Source organism: Aphis gossypii, chromosome X (genome assembly GCF_020184175.1).
Source record: "Aphis gossypii isolate Hap1 chromosome X, ASM2018417v2, whole genome shotgun sequence".
Taxonomy (NCBI): Eukaryota; Metazoa; Arthropoda; class Insecta; order Hemiptera; family Aphididae; genus Aphis; species Aphis gossypii.
In genome coordinates this window covers 38,026,162-38,047,092 of record NC_065533.1, presented here as the reverse complement: position 1 = coordinate 38,047,092, position 20,931 = coordinate 38,026,162, and the positions used below count along the sequence as shown (strand labels likewise).

The 20,931-nt window shown below is 24.0% G+C and overlaps 2 protein-coding genes across 4 annotated transcripts; one reads left to right on the top strand and one right to left on the bottom strand.

Moving 5' to 3' along the window:
- On the top strand, positions 1 to 6,072 carry LOC114119662 (DNA-directed RNA polymerase III subunit RPC5). The gene is made up of 9 exons (XM_027981296.2): positions 1 to 176; positions 249 to 350; positions 1,556 to 1,692; positions 2,375 to 2,568; positions 2,654 to 2,817; positions 3,349 to 3,538; positions 4,535 to 4,752; positions 5,277 to 5,440; positions 5,840 to 6,072. The coding sequence occupies exons 1-9, from the start codon at positions 138 to 140 to the stop codon at positions 5,946 to 5,948; spliced, it is 1,317 nt and encodes a 438-aa protein (XP_027837097.2). The 5' UTR covers positions 1 to 137; the 3' UTR covers positions 5,949 to 6,072.
- Positions 6,073 to 10,076: 4,004 nt separating this feature from the next.
- Positions 10,077 to 20,334, bottom strand: LOC114119658 (scm-like with four MBT domains protein 1). 3 transcript variants are annotated; one of them, XM_027981293.2, is made up of 17 exons: positions 19,920 to 20,333; positions 18,305 to 18,378; positions 18,100 to 18,215; positions 17,833 to 18,043; positions 17,649 to 17,738; positions 17,406 to 17,532; positions 17,261 to 17,340; positions 16,704 to 16,908; positions 16,378 to 16,639; positions 16,071 to 16,310; positions 15,282 to 16,004; positions 15,029 to 15,201; positions 14,084 to 14,203; positions 13,713 to 13,965; positions 13,458 to 13,641; positions 13,235 to 13,378; positions 10,077 to 12,664 (listed from the first exon to the last, which is right to left on the bottom strand). In XM_027981293.2, the coding sequence occupies exons 1-17, from the start codon at positions 19,951 to 19,953 to the stop codon at positions 12,656 to 12,658; spliced, it is 3,045 nt and encodes a 1,014-aa protein (XP_027837094.2). In that variant the 5' UTR covers positions 19,954 to 20,333; the 3' UTR covers positions 10,077 to 12,655. The 3 variants fall into 3 exon arrangements, with proteins under 3 accessions (XP_027837094.2, XP_050062043.1, XP_027837093.2); XM_027981292.2 differs by lacking the exon at positions 10,077 to 12,664 and adding an exon at positions 12,782 to 13,088 and having other exon boundaries at positions 19,920 to 20,334; XM_050206086.1 differs by lacking the exon at positions 10,077 to 12,664 and having other exon boundaries at positions 12,781 to 13,378; positions 19,920 to 20,334.
- Between the last annotated feature and the right edge of the window lie 597 nt (positions 20,335 to 20,931).

The following is a 20,931-nucleotide window of genomic DNA, read 5'->3' as shown; positions in this document are numbered from 1 at the left end:
TTAACAGTGAATGTAGATACTAGATAGTGGATTTTTGAGTATAGAGTGTGTTCAACAGTTTTTAGTTTAAAATTTAGTTATTTTATTATTTTTATTACGTTTTCCGACTTTCAGTTCAGTTGTAAGCTTCTGTTGCGATGGATAACGAAACAGATGACGATGAAATAATTAAAGAAGTAAGTGTGGCCTAGGTCAATGTTATTTAAATAAATGGTAAGATTACTAATAGAATTTAAAACTGTTCACAGATTCCTGTATTTTTGAGCAATGATGCAATGAATTTATTGTTGTTACACTATCCTACGAGATTCTCCAAAAACGATCAATTACTGTCGTCGACTGTTACTCAGGTATGTCCATTAATATCAGTATTTGTTTGTTATCGCCACTAAACAATTTGTCATCTTAAATTTTATTTTTTATATATTAAAACAAAATTTAAGTAAAAGTAAATAATAATAATATACTGTTTATAATTAATTGAAGCTCATTCAATAATTATTAATTATTAATAATTCATAATATACAAATGTATGTACCTACATTATCATAAGGATATATGACAATATTTCCTAATTATTCTTTAATCCTTTAATTGTCATCTCTTGATCACCATTGTCACACATTTTATTTATTTAATTAGAATTCTAGTATCAATTTATTGCAGTAAATTACTCATAAAAATTAATTTTTAAAATTTTTTTAAAATAACATAAGATATGCATGTGTTTGACATTGCATTTACAATAGTTATAAGCTGATATCATACTATTAGTATACTTTTTGTTATCTGTCAATCACATTTGTTTCACTATGTTTACTGATCACTTAGGGCCGTTCTTACAATGTTCGGTTAGTGCCTGATAATGCTAACCGGAAGAATTTATCATGAGTTAACCAATAGAATTCTACTGGTTAGTATTAACCGACACTTAACCGACCATTGTAAGAATGGCCCTTAGACAATTAAAATTAAAAATATCTTTCAATTTTTTTTAATTAGCATCTATAGAGATAGAGATAGAGACTTGGTGGGATTACTTACTTATTAAATCAAGAAAAATTGACATGATAAAAATAAGTGTAAGATAATGAAAAAGATCCTACTATTACTACTATTATACTATCATGATAATATAATAAAATATAATTCAATTTGTATTATTTAGATTTAAATAGATATACCTAAGAAATCAATATACAATGAAATATTGATAACACTTTTTGAACTTTTAGATTATTATGTACACTTAAAGGAAGATTTCTTGTTTCTAGTGTGATCAGACATTTCAAATTGAGGAGTATTATCCTACTTTTTAAATCTGTATTGTTATTAATTAAGTAGTAAATGCTTTATAACTTCCATTAGATATTTGTAATTCTTAAAAAAAAGTTTAGATTATCACCTTTTTAGACATGATAATTTAAATCACACTACCTATTCGCCTAGTAAGAAGTCTATACATTTTATACAGCATGGTAACAAAGGATTATTAAACTGAAGTATCTATGAACATGTTCTGTATTTATTTATGTTTTATTATTTTTTTTATAGTGTAAATACAAATCTGAATGTGAAGAGTTGGAAATATCTTATGCGCTTGACACAGATAAAAATTATGATAAAGGTCATGGGCAAGAGTTGGCTGCTGAAATGGATAAAACGTCCAAAGATAAAAGCAGCTATCCCAGGTTTATATATAACTGTTTAATGTAGGGAGTCTTCAACCTCTGGCCTATCAAAGTTTACTAATCAGCCCATCAAGCTAATAAATATTTTAAAAATAATGTAATAGTTTTCATTATTTTTAATTTATTATTATTTTACTAATGACTTGTAAAGAAAATTGATCCGAGATACTAAAGTGTATTTCAAATTTTGCCCACCGTAAAAATAGGTTTGAAGACAACTGATTTAATACAGAAACATATTAATGTATTTTATTTAGACATATTATTATATTTATTTTGAAATTGTAAACTAAATTATAAGCAATTTTTAAATAATTTACATATTATACATACAATATGCTTGTTCCTAAACTGATATGTTATTTTAATTCTCTACTCAATTCAGAATAAGAACAGACCGTTTTACGCGTCGACAACTGAGCTCCTGACATTTCCTGACCCTTTTCCGGCTGATTAATTGTTTTCGATTATGCATTGTCACTGATTCTGCTGCTATGTACATAGTTACATTAGATGGTTGTTATGGGCAAGGGTGAACATGTTGGGCTGGTAAGTGGAAGTAGCCTTAGAAAGTATAAATGTGTAAATCATGATGTGTTTTTGTTCGCCAACTGGTCTGTTCTTGTTCTGAAAAGAATTTTCAAATCAAAATAAAAACTGTATGCGTATTATTTTTTTATAGTGGTATGGTTGATTACTTAAGTTTTGAATCCCATAATACATCATCAAATACAACTGATATGATAATGTATACATCTGGTAAAAGTCTTCATCTATGTCCACTGAAGAAAACACTGAACATGCTCCCTAAATTGTCGCATATTGATAAGATTGACTTAAAAGACGATAATAAAAAGTCTTCCTTAAATCAAAATGGTAAAATAGCAACATGAATCTTAATCTATATTCTATAATATTATATATGTATATTCATTTATACTAAAAGTTATTATTATTTTAGAGAGTGAAGAAGAAGAAGAAGAAAGTGAACAGATAATGGCAAAATTTAAAGATAGGCCAGGCAAAAAAAGTGAAAAGAAAAAAATGCAAGAGATGGTCAAACAAAGAGCAATGGAACCTTGGATTAATTTAAGCTTTGTACCAAATGGACATTACTACTCCAGGGTAATGACAAATAGCACGATCATTTTTATATAATACTGGCAATAATATTTTGTTCATCAAAATTTTTTAAATTATTTTTTAATAGTGGTGTTAATAACTACAGTAATTGTCATTACCTAACTTTGCAAGTATAGTGTAATTTCCATATTATGAAGGCAAAAAAAAAAAAAAAAATCTTTAGGAAAATATGTTAAATTGCTTTAATTTAGTTTTAGCTCAATTGTGATTATCATTAATATATTTTGTTGCACATACGTTGATTGTGTAGAAGTTTAACTGTGTTAATAAAATGTATTGATTTTTGTTGTTGAGTTCCTGATGTTAACTGTTATCTAAATTATAATGATCTATTAATCGAAAGTTCTTTTTGTACAGAAAATTAAAAATTAAATTATAGTAATTTAAAATCTCAGGACTCAATAAATTATAGTTGCAAAAACAATATAATATTTTTTTATATCCAGTAATATTTAAATAGGAACTAGTGTTTCTTTAAATTTCACTTATCACTACTATTGTTTTGTTTTTCAGGAAGAATTGGATAAGTTTTTATTGCCAAAATCAGATACAATTGATGAAAAAGATCCTGATTTATCAATAACTAAAATTGAAAAAGAAGTTATCAATGAAAATATTAATGCGATTAGAGCACGTCAATTGTCTCGTAATGAAATAAAATCATATCCTCTTGAAAAAAAAATAAAAATTCTATTATTTAATGGTAAATTATTTGTTTTTATCAGGTTTTACTGTTTTTAACAATTATATAAAGAATTAGTTTCAATATTTTTATTTAAAAAATATGGTTTAATTATGTGTATTGAAGGATTTATATTATATAGTATATACTATAATAATTCTCTATACGGTGATACAACACACTACTGCTAAATAAAAATTAGTTTTCTGTACATTCCCTTGTAATTTCTTGCCATTATATAATCGATATTGATGGCAGGGTGTTGTGCGGAGAAAAATGATGCCAGACGTCTTGATCTGCCTAAAACAATCCCATTTTCATGGGCATGTCTTGGTGTCTTATTTGTTAATTTGTGCTAATTATTTGCAACTAAGAGAAAATAGTATTATATTATTGGTTGAACACTTCCTTAGCGTATCTTACTATAAAATGGTATCCAACCTGTACAATGAACACTAATGTAATATTAAATGTTTTTATAGCGAAATTAAATCTAACACAATGCTTTAAAAAATATTCAATACAATGCAATTATGAGTCATAGTAACCAGTAATATTTCAATTAAAATGTATGTTAAATAAATTTAAATTTAATGTAATGTAAAAAAATATTTATTTAGTAATGAATTACTTACAAAATATGGCAACCCTAACTTAAATGATCTAGTAATTTTGCATTTTTTTTTTTATTTTAGAATTAATTGACCATTTATAATTATTTATTCATTTTAAGGTTAATTATAGTATAAAAACTAAGTATATTATAGTCATTCAAGTATAGAATAATACAATATATATATATCATAACTCATAAATTAAATTAAAATATAATTGGTTCTTGTTATAAATTTAATAAAATACCTTATTTTATTTAGATTTTTGGTTTTCTTAAATGTTGAAAATAATTCGTATGAATGAGCCAATTCAACTAGGATGTATTTGATTAAATACTAATTTTTATGAAATATAAAATATGTTAATATATATCAATGAAACTAACGTTTGTTATATTTTTAGCAAAAATGATATCTACAAAAATATTGATGAATTTACTACATAAATGTGGTATGCCGACTGATGAAAGTGTTACAACAATTTTGACTCATTTAAAAGAAATTGCGGTTTTAGTTCGTGGTAATTGGATCATAAAGAGTGAAGAACTGTATCCAGATAATACTATATCATCCCATTTTGGCTTGAGCTTTGAAGTCATGCGCCTTTTAAGAGATTATATTGTAAGATATATTAATATTATATTTTATTGCTTATGTATATTATTTTCAATGTACAACAATTTATCTAATCTAAATATAATAAATAGTGAATAACAGAGGTAAAGTCTGTAGAATTTAGATTTGTATTAAACATGAATAATGCACATTTGAATGCTAAGTATTAATGCTTAGTAAATTTGTTTTAATTTATTGAAAAATAATTTTAAAAAAGAAGAAATTATTAGTTATTTCCTCTTAAGATTAAAATATTATTATTATATTATTTTTAAAAAATGGTAAGTTCATAAAATGCTCTATTGCACTTCTATTACACAGCTATTTTTGTGAAATATCATATTATAATATCTTCACGAATAAGATAAATAATTTTGTCATTTTATGAAATGTAAATTTGTAAAATATTCTTTAATTTATCACATGTTACTTATTACAATATATTTTGTATTGGTATACTCTAAAAAATCCTTAATACATTAACATATATTATATTATTAATTAATTTTATTTATGTTTTACTCTTTAAGATTCATTTATTGGATTCTAACCAGATCGTCAACCGTAAAAATATTGGAAAAATGTTTAATGCACCACCAGAAGAAGTTAAAGATGTTTTAACCTCTGTTGCAGTTCTGGATGATAAAAAAATGTGGAAATTACTTATTACCAACAATGATGGATTTTTAGAAACGTATGTTCAATAAATTTATCTTAGAATAGGAAATTTAAACAATGTGACAAAAAATATAAATGTTCATAAGTTTCAATTTGAAAGATGATTTTTAATTTAAATAATCTATTACATTAAAAGTTAAAATGATTAATAAAAATATTGTTGATTATCAATATTTATTATTACAGTAAAAAAATATTATTAATTATTAATATTTTATAAAAAATATGTTAATTTTATCAATTATTACATTCATTAGATGGAATTGATGTAACGATGCATTTGACGTATGGTTAGTATTTAGTTCTCAACTGGTGCATTTAAAAACTACTCTAGCCATTTTAATTGATAATAACTATTTTTTTTTCCTTAAATAATCTAAATTTAATTATTTTATGTATTTTTCTGTTATATTAGTGTGGACAATTATAATGAAATATGTAAAGAACAGAGTGATTGGTGGGCAACAAGAGTAAAGCAAATCAATACTTGGCTTGAACAGAAACCAAAAAAAAATTCAATTTAAAGTTGTTTTTGTTATATACATTTTCAATTTACTTTTTTTTATATGATTGCGTTATTGATTCGCATATATCAAACATGATGATGATTTTTTCATTATTAATCATTAAAACAAGTTCATCAGTCTTTTTAATGTCTTATTTATTTTCATTGATTATACCTCCCTTTTCTGTAAGAAGATAATTTTCATGGTATGTACATCATTCTCAGTTAAGTACAAATACAGCAAGATTTTTTATGGTGTTCTGAGGTTCAAATTGTTGACTGCGTGTCATGGCCAGTTGTGGTGACCATTACAGCACATATGCCACATGTCAAACACGGCTCACCATTTTTATTTATTAAATATATATTATATATGTATTTTAGCTATTATATCAAAATATTGAACTTGTAAGTGTGTACCTAGCTTACTTCATGCATACTCTCTTAAAATGAGTCAATAAACATATCTTATTTTAAATAAGAGCCGTAAGCAACTATTTCTATTATTATTCCTACTATTTCTATAACTATTTCTCCATCACTATTTTATCTGTTAATTAATCAACTATTAATTTGAGATAAATATTTCCTATGTTTTGATTGTAGAACATGTGAATTCATAAATAATTATATAAATAATTTTTACGCAATCATAGACAATGATGTAAAAACAGTATGATCTAAGACCGCTGTGAATCAGAAGTCTATGTGATGACCTTCTAAATAGATGAGACGGTTAGTTGTAAGAAAACACTGTAAGTTCACAATCAAGTTGTTATGTTCTGTTCCTTATAAAAAAAAATATTTATGTTCTGAAAGTTAAATAACTTTACTGTGTGCGTTGAATATTTATGAACAATACCTAATGACTAGGGTTTGGATTGTTTGAATAATAAAATATTATGTATTTAAAAATTTACAAAGAAAACAAATAAGCAGGAATTTACTATCACACATAACAGAAATAAAATAATTTAATAAATAAATTATATTATATATAATATATGTAATTATATACTAAGTATATAAGTACATTCATAATAATAATAAAATAATTATTTATACATTGTGTAAAAAATATATAACACTATAACAGGGAAAGTCACTATGTTGCTGTATAGAAAGAGTGTATCTTATGGTATTTAATTAATAGGACTTAGTAATGAATGGTGTTAAATAGAATTAAATGAAAAATAATTGTAAACGAAAAATGATTTTGAGTGGAGAGTCCACTGGAGACGGTATGTTAGTCCTCACCAGTGGCGTACACAGAATTCGTTTATGGGGGAAGGGTTACCATTTATGTAATTATGTATATGTATAAAATGTTATTAATATAGTATTCCATAAAAAAATTATACCTACATGTTTCACTTCTGGGGGGAGTTAATCCCCCCTGTCGGTCTGACATTGGCCTTTACTTCAATACTCTGATTAATATTAGGTATTATTAGAAATTTATGTTTTAATAAGTTAACTTATCTTATCCAAAACTATAGCATGTATTGTACTATAGTAAATATAATTAAAATTCCTGTACAAAAACAACTTACAAGACATCTAGTAATAATACACTTTCAAACATTGGGTATACATTTAAACGTTTTATGCATATTTTTTTACCTACTTACAAGTGTCATGTGATACTTAGAAATTTAAAAAGTAATGAGTTTATGTATTATTTATATTTTTAATATTACTGCTGTTAGAACAATGTATGTGGAATCTTGTATTACATTGACTTAAAATCAAATGATAAGAAATTTCTATTAATAAGTACCTAGTTTAAAAGACCAAAAATATTTTGAAATTTATATCAGGTGGTATATACAATTTTCTTGAACATTTTAAGTACTTATATATATAGGTAAGTATGATCATTTGTTTTTGATTTACAGTGAAAAACAAGCGATACCAGAAACCATCATTAAAGTTGAAGATTGCATTTTTTCTATTCCGAAACGTAATGACAGAGACAAAGAAAAAAATACAAATATCATTGTAAAACCAATGCAATCATCCAGAACCTAAAAATATGTAAATAATTTTTTTCTTCTAATTAATGAATTAAATTAATTTTAAAACAAATTTCGTAATATGTTAAACTATTTTATATTACTATATGAACACATCATATGTTTAAGGTTTAACATTAATTAGTTAATTACACTAAAATGTTCTCTATGTGTTAGGGAAGGATACTAATTGAAGATGCATCTGATATATGCCACCTCATATTTACGCCATTGCATAAATACAATAATATTTAGATTAACAATTGTCGGCCAGATAAATAATAATATAATAATTAATATACATATATATGTATATATATTCCAAATATATTTCCAATATTTTACAGTTATTCTTCTATTTCATAGTACACTATATTTATCTGTTTAATAGTTAGATTAAAATCAAAACATTTTTTTATCATAATAATTGTTTTATTGCATGACTAAATTATAAAAATAATACAATCATAAATTATAACTCTGTTTTAAATATAAGATAAAGTAATTTGTATCTTTCTTTTTCTAATAATACAAGGAATCATTTTGTAGTAAGCTGTTCTTTCTACATAAAATAAACAATTTAATCTTTCTTTCTAATTTATTTTAAAATAATTAATTATTCATTTGAAATAAATTTTGAATTTATTGATAAAAAAAAAAAAAATAATAATTCCTCAACAAGCAATAATTGAGTAAAAACCAGTATACCATATACAAAAAAAAAAAAAACTTTCATGAAAAAAATGTTATTACCTTAAAAGTTAATTAAAATTTCAATATAATAGTAGTTATTATTTGTTAGTAAATCAATAATATGACATAGAAAATTTTCATCAAAAAAGTATTTGCTTAGTGATAATTAATATTAATTTTTATTACAATTATGTAAATAATTTAAATTTAGTAGTGTAGTCTTCAAACACAGCATTATTGATCATTAAAATTTAAGAAAAGTACGTTAACAAAATACCGTTTAAGAATAAATATAATACAACCAATTTATTTTAAAAAATGGTACTTTAAACCAGCGGTTCCCAAACTTTTTTTTTGCAGTGCCCTTTTTAGGATCAAATTTAGCAGCGGTGCCCTGCTGTAAAAACCATGAAACACGGAACAAAAAATTCTATACATTTTAAATTATTTATTATGAGTCATAGACTGCAGTGCCCCAAGTGCACCGCAGTGCACAATTTGGGAACCGCTACTTTAAACTATTTTATTTATATGTATATATATATATATATACTTAAATGCAATATAATAAAAGTATGCTTTACAACAATGGATAGCTTTCCTATTTAAATAAAACATAGGATAAACACTATTATTTTTAAATTTTAAAATTGATTAAAAGTTCACAATATTTTCTAAATATTAATTTAATATATTTAATATTATATTTATTTAATAGTTACAATGATTTTTTTTAATTCTATTTCTAAATTTCATAGCTGTACGTCTACAAGATAAATATATTTTATACATAACATTTCCTTAAATGTTAAATAATTATCATTAAAATAAACAAAATATTATGAAAAGGTATAATATCTGAAAATATCTGAAAAATTCTATTTTATCAGACAATATTTATTCACTTAAACCCATATTTTAGTTCAGGCATATCAAACATATGGTGCCTCGTTGTTAATTTTTTTATGATCTATAACTATTGATTGCTACTATCAATTCAAGAAATAAAAAAAAATTACAAAAGATTAATTTTGTATCAAACTATTTTAAAGAATGGTATACTTAGAATACATTATTAAACTGACTAATTTCTTTACTGTATACAAATAAGTATTATTGATGGTTTTAAATATCTATCAGTTTAATAAAATATTATATAAATGTTTATGTACAGCTCACACACAAAAATATTCAATATATTTGGGCCACTTGGTACTTTAAGTTTGATATGCCTGGTATAGTCAATTAAAATTTATCCAAATTATATTTAGTTTTAAAATAATCTATAATTTATGATACTGAATTGAATATTCTAAGATAAATAAATAAATAAATTAGCTAGATTCTTCCCAATGGTTAATTTAAATAATGTTCATTTTTTTTATTAACTAATTACATTTAATTTCCTGGTTATATTATAATATTGAAAAAAATTATAGTTATTTTTAATGATATTTAATTTGATGTAGACATACTAAGTTTAACTTTGATTATTTACATTGCTTTAATTTGTAATAAAAGTTTTTCATCAATTCCGGTTAAGGGGATTGGAAGCGTTGATTTTCTGTCTTTGTCTTACACACGTGGAATATAGGAAAAATAGCTATACGTGCCTGACAAAAATTAAGGTACTTCTAGTTGTTCGATTTGAAATATGTAAAGATGATTGAATTGGCATACAAGTTTACTTTGCATCAGTTGAAGTATATTTTTAATATTTTCAATATATATTTAATAATAAAAATTGACAAATTTATTAAATTTAAAATATTTATTCTCATCAAAATATTTATTTTAAACAATAAAACAATCGATAAAGTGCTTCGACCGATGCAAAGTAAACTTGTATACCAATTCAATCATCTTTACATATTTTAAATTGAACAACTAGAAGTACCTTAATTTTTGTCAGGCGCGTATAGCTATTTTTCCTATATTCCACGTGTGTAAGACAAAGACAGCAAATCAATGCTTCCAATCCCCTTAATTAGAAAAATATTAAGTTATTATTGGAAAAAATAAAATGAATTACTACTCGGAAAAGTTTGTCACTATCTTAATCAAAGTAATTACAATTATTAAGAGGATGTCAGCGCACCATTTGTTTCCTCTCTTTGGCCCACACGCAACATAGACAAAGTGCATTTACACAAAATCATTTTTTCTATGATTTTAAGTAATCTTACAATAAAAACACCCATTACAAAAAAGATAGAGAATAATATTTTTGAGGGAATGACATATCGATTTGTTAAAATGTAGTCTCAAAACAATTTAAACATCGTTTAAATTTACAACATTATTTTGTTTATTTTGAAAGTCAAATAACAATAAGATATAAAATCGATATGTCATTCTGACATCTTCTTAATAATTCTTTTTATAAAAAACAACATTTTCAAAGATGATTGATACAATTGCTATAAAAATACACATTTAAATTTTAAAAAAAGTACATTTTTTTTTTTATAAAACTGAAGTTGTTAAATTATCACCTTATACGCTTAATACACCCTATTAGGCAGTGGTTTTCAAACTTGTATTAAACACGACATACCGTGTACATAAAAAAATTTCTCATGGCACACTGAAACTTTTTTTTGGACCAAATTAGATGAACAAAATTGTTTTTAATTATTTAAGTGCTTGATACACATGAGATTGATAGGCAGATAGTGGTATTAATTATACTTACATTAAATTACTTATTAAATTTATTTAAAAAAAAAGTAGTGTAGTAAATTACAAATTTATCCATGGAAATATTCATGATTATAAGTAAATGATTATCATAAACATATTTAAAAAAGATATTCAATGCTGTCACAACTATGTTATGTGACAAACTACACTACAAATAAGGCGTAAATGAGAAAGTCAGTTGCAATGGATATTCTGACTAGTCATAAGCACAAATAATATTACCTATGTATTTTATAGGTCAGTAGTTATCTTGGAGGAAGTAATGCGAAAGCGGTTCCCTCCCGGTCGTCGGTTCAAACGGAAAAAAAAAAAAAAGGTCAGTAGTTATCTTAGATCAGTGTTTCTCAAACTTTTTGAGATCAAGGTACACCAAACAATAATATTTTTAATGCGGAAACCCTATGCAAATTATTTTAAAAAAAAGAAGGTATACAAAACATCATACGATGATAAACGGCAACATTAATTACACACAAAACCGTTAAATGATCTCTGCAAAATCCTGGGGTTTAAGGAACACTGTCTTAGATAATTTATCTTGATCTCTTACTTCTCACAAACTATTGATTTATTAATAAATAAATATAGAAGATTTATGATAATTGAAAATACCTATTTTTATACATCACAATCCAATACATTTCGTCATTTATGAAAAAAAAATTCAAAAGATCTTGGAATACATAGTGAATATTTTGTGGCACATCCAAGGTACTTGAAAACCACTGCTCTAAGGTATATTCACAATTCATATTATAGAGTAAAGTAGTTTATATTACAATAATTAATTTTAATTAAATATTATTTAAAACTAATATTAAACCACAGTTGTGTACTTTTAAATAATAAATTAGCTATTTATATATATATAAATACAAAAAAAAAAAAAAAAACATCAACTATTGATACAATTATAGTGAAACCTCTATTTAACAAAACTTTGTATACAATTAAATATTTTATGGAACCACAATTCATTAATTTTTCATAATTAATATTCTAATTAAAAAAAAAATTCATTCTTTTCATTAAATGAATAAATGTCCATTTAACAAATTTATGTTGTGTGCAATTTTGAAAATCTTTAAGTTTGTTATAGAGATTTCACTGTATTATAAAAAAATATACAAAATCAATAATAATTGTTATAATGAATTGTCCAATTGCAATAATCATATTATATTTTTCATAAATAATAAAAACAATTATTATTATTGTCAATAAGTTTTAAATTAGGTAAACCACATTTATTTTCTAAACAAATAAATCTTAACAAAATAAAATAAATAAAAACTAAAAAATGTCTGTTAAATATTTAAGGAACCTGCAAAAAAAAAAAATAGCATAAATATATTAACAAATAAGTTTATATTTTTTTTTCATGAATAACAAATGAAATAAGAACAGAATATCAAACATTTTAATTAATGAATACATGAAATATAGAAAATATTATCCAATTTAAAAACTATGTTTTATGTTTTATTGTTATGACTTATGATGAATTTATGTTTTAATTTTATATTTATTTGTTACATTTTACAATTCTTTGAAGAAGCAATTTATTATATATAAAAAAGAGTATAGTTAAATTATATACATACTTGTTATTCGAATATTTTAATAACTTTATTTTCTTTTATAATGAAGCAAACCCTACTACACCCACTTAACCTAACTTAACCTGTGCTGTCTTTATCTTCCAAACAAATACTGGTATAGTGTGCTCTTAATTACTTTTCAAAGAACTGTTAAATGTAATGAATAAAATAAATATAATTGCATTGTCATAGGCAAATTATTACTATTATTTTGCAAATTATACTATTTCAAATTAGCTACAACTATATTAACATAAAAAATCCAAGACACAATTCAAAATTTAAATACTTACTTGAACATTACAATATTTTGTTAAACAAACATATTTAACTTCAGCTACATGACACATGATTCTTATAGCTAAATTTATTGTACATCTTAATCGTAGTAAAAGTTGTTCTTCATTTAACAGCATAAATGCTACACCATCAACTTCCTAATACATTTGATTGAAAATTACAATAAATTAAGTTTACCAATAAATGCTAATAGGTATTATTCAATATTATTTTTACCTCATTAAATAATTTTAATCCAACATCTTTACAAAACAAATCATTAATCAAATACTTATAAACATCCTCAGCACTCCAAAATTTAGGATTTGATGTGATCTTAATAGGTTCTATTTGACCCATATCAATTTTAAATTTCTTAAATCTCGGATTATTACGATAATAGTTTTCAAAAGTGGTTTTCCTTGAGACAATTTTAAAATTTTTATTATTAAGATAAATATAATTAAGTATTTAAATAATTAAACAATATACCAATCGTCAAAAACTATGAATTCATCATCATCAATGCTATCAGAATGAGATTTAGTATTACTGAATATATTCATATTATCCATCATTTTAAGATTATTTTTTTTTGCCATAATTTCAGTAACAAGTGAAGTTTCCAGTTCAGTATAACTTCGGTTTAACCGATAAATATGTGCTTCTAAATGGATTAACATCCCCATATAATATTTATACCTTGCAACTAAAGGTTTATTTGTCCAATCCAATGCGTTTGCAGCTATAAATATTTTATAAGATTAACACATCAAAATACTACAGATGTTTTTGATTGTTTAGTTAAAGTTAAATACATAAAAAGTAATTTATAAAATATAAAACAATAATTTAATACTTACCAACTTTAGCAATATCTGAATTTGTTATTCTACGCTTACGTTTTTTTTTTACGCTATCTTCATCAATTTCACATTCAGCCTTTTTTTTGTTTTTAGTTTCTTTAGGTGCTAATAACAAAGCTATAAACAAATCGAAAATGTATACATTTAAACTTAAATTAAAATAATTATGTACAATAGATTCTTAGTAACTCAAAGTTTGATTGAACGTAAACCTGAATCACGTCTTCATTATACAAATACACGTTAAATAGAACAATTATCGGGTAATAGTTTTAATTTTAGTGGAAATTGATTAATAATGAGACTTAAAGGTAAGAATAAAGAAAGTGTTAAATATGTAATTCGTTTTTATAAAATTTGAATTTTTAAATACCCAAGTTATGAGTATGTAAACTGGTTACTTGTTTTTTAAGTTTGATGTTGATCAACTCATTTCAATATTAAAACTAATAAATCAAAATTGGCTCTGTTGTACAAGATTAGTTTGTAAGAATTAAGACAGCAGATAAGGGTATGGATTTTCTTCAAAAAAAATAATTTAATATAAGATAAATTTGTTTTTAATAAAATCTACTTAAATAATTTACAAAATAAAAAAAAAATATTGTAAAAAATGTTAAAATAAATCATTAAATGTAACAAATTAAAAAAAATTACTTAAAAAGACATAAAATGGTATTTAATTAGAATTTGCAATAGTAAATTACTGTAGTTTCAACAATTTGTAGTTATCAGCTTAAAAAAATTATCCAAAATTTGTATAATGGGGAATATATTTATTTTGTTATTGTGGCATTTTTGATTAGATTTTTTTTTTTTTTATCAAGAAAGTTTAGTTTTTGAAAATTATAATGGTAACTATTATTAAATACCAATATATATTTTTTAAATCAATTAATTTTAAACGTTAAAATGCAATAGTTGCAAAAAATATACACTCACCTTTATTATTTTTTATATTGCAACCATGAGGACAACTTGAAACTTCAGTAGTCATAAAGAATTCACACATACCAGATAGATTACAAAGAGCAGAACAATATAATTTAGCCATTTTTCTAGATTCAGGAAGAAGAAGATACTCCTCAGAAGGTATAGGATGAGTTTTTGTTGCTCTACAATGAAATAAGAAAAGTTTACAAAATTACTTTCTATTTTACATTACTATTATGTAGATCATAAAATTTATACTTACTCAGTTTTAATCAACATTTCAACACCACCAGGTCCGTTAAATAACATATGTTGAATACTCTTAATTTTCTTTAATGCACTCGATGGAATATAATCTATATCAACAAATAGGGTTATTGCTTTTTGTAAAACTTTTGACGCGGGACCGGGACCAATACAATATGGTATTTGTTGAATTTTTTTTCTAACAACATGACCACCAGGATAACAATCTTTGTTAAAGTAAATACACATTTTATAGCTATTTCTAGAAATCATTTTTGTAGAGTTATTAATTATATTTATTATTGCTGGTGAAACATTATTTACATTTTCATATATTTTATTATCAACTTCATCTTCACTTTTTATTTCATCTTCATTTTTTTTTCCATCTTCACTTTTTATTTCATCTTCACTTTTTATTTCATCTTCTTTAATTTCTATTTTGTTGCTAATGTTTTCGTCAGGAAATAATGCATCATGAAATTCATCATCTAATTCAGGTGGCTCGTCTTTAACATCAAAAATGTTATCTTTATTATCATCTTCTTCTTCTTCCTTTTTATTAATTTCATTTTCATTTTCGTTTTCATTTTCATTTTCTTTTTCATTATTTTCAGTTTCATTTTCATTTTCACTATCACTTTTAATTTCTTTTATAGTATCTATTATTAAATCTTCAATATTCATACTACTACTTTCTGCAAATTCTTCAAAACCATCATCAAAATTTGTTTTATCTCTAAAATAAAATGTTTAAATTATTAAATTATAATAACAACAAGTATAGTGACTATTAAATTTTTACTTATTGCTAAAATGATAAATAATTTCTCCTTTTAAGTAATGAGGATATTTTGTAAATGTTTCTTGGTCTGATTGGCTGAAATCAATATCAACATCTGATGAATAATAACAATGTTCAAAATCATTAGAATCATTGTATGGAAACTTTGGGGCACTCAAAGAATATTCATGTTTATTACACCAACCAACTGGAAAAACTTCATCTGAATAAACTGAACGCACATGTAGTAATTCTTGAGAACTAAATTCATAGAATAAATAATTAACTAATCAATATCTATAAAATTTAAATTTTTCAAATATATTACCGACTCGTACGATCAAAAGATAAAAACATCCAATGATCAGCAAATCCTTTAACTGTAGCCACACGAATACAATCGGTATTTAAAGGATCAACAGCTTCTAGTTTCATACCAATAAGAACATTGTTTATCTTTTTCCTGCATGAATTATCTACAGAAGCAAATTTTAAATCCTTTGCTACGGCATATTTTGACCAAGAAAATTTATATGGTTTATCCCAATCAGACGGAGGTTTTAGCAAAAATTTGTGTTTGCTCGCCCAACCTGAAACCATACTATGATAAATATAAATAAACCATTATTATACATCAATCCACTTTTTTCAAACCGGCATTAAATAAATAAGGATTTTCTTTTGTAGCTACAAAACTGATACGTTTTTCTATATCACTTTCATTATTCACTTCAACTTTAAAATAACGATTATCATAGATCTTAATAATTGTAGCAACATGAAACACCATGAATGAATAAGGATTTATTACTTCCAACATATCACCAACTTTGTAACTGTGTTGTTCTGGAGTTTTCGGCTGATAACAAAAATAAAAATTAAAAATTAGAAAAATAAATTAACAAATATATATTAGGACAGTTAAAAGATACAAAAGGCATGATCTTTTAATAGAATCAAATGACGAGGTCTTAAAAAATTATTGACTTGGAAAAAATATTTAAAATAGTAAACAGATAAAAAAAGATAAATTATCATAAAAATAAACCATTTATGGAAATTTAAAATTTGAAATTAAGCAAATATTACCCCTATAAAATAAAAATGAGGTAATTATTCCAAATTTTATATTAAAAGCATTTAAAACTATTATTATTTGAATTTATATAATGCAAATTAACTTAAATATAATAATAAATATAATTTAATACCTTTAACACATTCAGTAATGCACTTGAATCAATATTATTTTCTAAATTAGCATCTAAATTCATTACTCTCCATGGAAGTCCTAAACATAAAAGAAACCTTATTAAATAATCTATAACATGAGAATATTATATTTTAGTTAAATACCTTTTTGTTCTGCCCATCCTAATGGAAAAATACGTTCATTTAAATAAAATAACCAAAATGGTTCTTTTTCAGGGCTATTTATTCCTTGCATTTGTAAAAGTAACCTTCCTCCCACATTTTTGAGCACCTAATAATAAATAAAACATTTGATAAAAAAAATAAAAAATTATGTTGACAATATTTTGTGTTGTAATAAATAAAGAGTCAAAAAAATACATATTAATATCATAAAATTGATTATACTTTTGAAATCCAAACACGATAAGGATATTCTTTATCTTGAACTTCTACACACATGCCACACTTGAATATATTATAAATTGGAGCACCTTCCTGAAATACATGTAAATACAATATATTATTTTAGTATAGTCATATTTATTAAATTAGTTTGAAAACTATACAATTTTAAAAAATAAAAATATACCATTTGTAATACAGCATCCGATACAATATGCTCACAGTCTTCCATTTTTTCTTTAATAACTTTTAGGTTTGAAAAACGTGAAAATCTCTTGGGATAAGGAGGTACCAATTTTTTATCATTTTCACTTCCCCAGTTTAAATAATGAACACGCGGTGACTTAATTTCTAATGTAAATTTGTGTTGATCATTGTCATCACCAAAATAATGCAAACTAAAAAAAATATTATTATTTATGTATTTATCAAAACATGGGTTTTTTATACATACTTCAGTAAAACGCCATTAGATGAACTTACAACAGCAAACCAATATCCATCTTGATCATCATTTTCAATTTCCACAATTGAGCCAATTTCAATTCCATTAAGTTCACTCTTACAAACCTGAACATATAATTTTACTTGATAGGTAAGTATTTTTTTTATTACAAATGTAAATGTCCTATTTTTACATATCAAAGATTATTACTTACATGATGAAAAAATTCTTCAGGTACCTTATCTACATTTCTCGTAGTAAGATATTTATTCCAATCAAATGTTTTTTCTAAAAACAATTAATATTTAAATAATAATCAGCAAAAATATGAATATAGATGTTTAAGTTTAACATAAAAATTAAGAAAAATATAGTTAGTAGTTTTTGAATACGGATAGTGTATAAAACATATTGAAAAATTGTAATTTTTATGATTATTATTATTAAATTGGAAAATAGAAAGTTGAGATGAAATTACTATTTATTTGGTATTTTTGGTAGATCCAATTTAATACTACCTTAGTAGCTAAAATAATCACATATTAATATGGTCTATAATCAGTAGAGTACGGATTTTGAAGGCATTTGCTTTTTTTTCTATTGCTCTAAAACAAAGATATGTGAGCTATAAATTTGATTTATTCTACATAGAATTAAATCTATTAAATTGTATTTTGTTTTTTTTTTTGAATTTTAATGCTTTTTAAGGATTTTTTAGAACTTTTTTTTTTGCTTTTAAATAACATTATGAACCAATTTTTTAAAACGTGTTTTAAATATATGTATTTGAAAGGTTAATATTTATTTTTATATTGCATAATGTGTTTCAAGGATATAGCTCAATTGATCTTATCTTGGTTCAATGATTTATCGATATAACTTAGATAATGATATTGTATGTTATAAAAGTAGGTACTGTTGTTCAATCATTTCTTAATAACCTGTCATCATGAGTCAGTTCGTAATTTATCATATGACATATAGTAGATTAATTTATTTTAAAATGATAATAAACATGAAAATATTATCTACTTAGAATTACAGTTTAGTTTTTATTGTAACAAAGTGTAGTTCTTTATTTTTACCAATTGTCACTTAAAAATGCTATGAATTAATATTCTAGCACTTGTCTTCATAATTTTATAAAAGAATTTGGTGAAGATATTTTTTTCTGTGACAATAAACTGCTTTTTTGCAAATTATGCAGTGTTAAGGTACTGCCGAAAAGAAATATAATATAATAACATATTATCTAACAACTTATTCTTAGAAATCAACATCAAAATATTTTGAACATATTAAAAATGTTTTATGTCTTCAATTGGATATGGATGATTCACTGACCATTAAAAACTCTGAATATTTAGTTAAAAACCCATAAATCAAAGCAAATTTAAAGTATTATATAAAAAGTAATTTTAGATTTTTGGCTACTAAAATTGCATGTTTAGAAACATCTAGGATACTATTATCAGAATCAGTTAGTTGTATAAAGAACTTTATACACTAAACTAAACAAGCTGTGGAAAAAACAGGAGACAGAGTTTCAAAAAAATTTATGATGTGCTATTGATTTTATTGTAATAACTTTTTTTTTTAATAATTCATTTTTGAGTTTTATTGCCGTATTTTAATTTTTTTATTGCTCCAAAATCCATACTCTAGTCATTAATAGTGAATTTGAATTATATAAATATAAAAAACATTAAGTAAAGTTATTTGATAGCAAAATGGTAAAAATCAAGTGCCTACTATTAAAACCAAATAATAGTACAGAAAACAATATTTTGATCAATGAGAACCAAATATACTTGATGAACTTGACTTACCCTCAATCAAATCTTCAGATTTGGATGTGCTCATTGTGATATTGTAATGAATGGATAACCTAAAGGTTCAAACAAAATACAATTCTAACGCGGTTTCGTATTAACAATAGTGGTTTTAAATATGCACAGAACTACGATACATCGTACATGTACACGATACGCCAAATAAGTTTAAAAGGGTATTTTATGTTTCACACATGTACGAAGAAACACAAAAACAACGTTTTATGTACTTCGATTTTAGTAAACACGAATTTTGTCCGAAAACAAAAAGAGCGTGAACGCAATCTCTCACCTATGCGTATTGTAGTATCACATGTTACGTTAACCGTTTGGTCAGTAAGGAGAATGATGGTTTGGAGACACTGAGATGTAGACGCTTGATAAGGACGCTGCAGTGTCTGTTCTCTCTCCTTTTCGAAACAGATGAAACGTTATCAGTTATCACTACAGTACGTTTTCGGCAACGTTTCGCATCGAAATGAACTGTGTTACGTTTAGTATTGATAAAACAAATATAATAATTATTATTATATAAATGGACTTTATCTAAAATCCTAGAGAACAGACTGAGAAGGTAACAACATTATTATATTAAAAAATAATCAAAAGTTTGACGTGTTTTTGCCTTCTTAGTTCTTGGTAATTTTCATTGATAAATGGTAATTATTAGTTAAATATAAAATATATATATTGAAAATTGTCTATGCTTATATTATAATTTATTATACAGCTCAATAAATGTCAAAATATTTTGAAAATTGTATAAAATTATAATATTTGTATCATATTATAAATATTATTATATTATACTTTTATGAATACTTATTTGTTGAAAATTTCAAATACCTATCTTCGTTTATATTTTGTTCTTGAATTGCACACAAGAAATTAGAATATATCAAAAATCATTTAAGGAGATTTAGTAGGTATGTAATTATAATATAATAAACTAGATATTATTTATTAGTAATAAGTATATTTAAATGAAACAGACCCCTTGGGAGCTCTG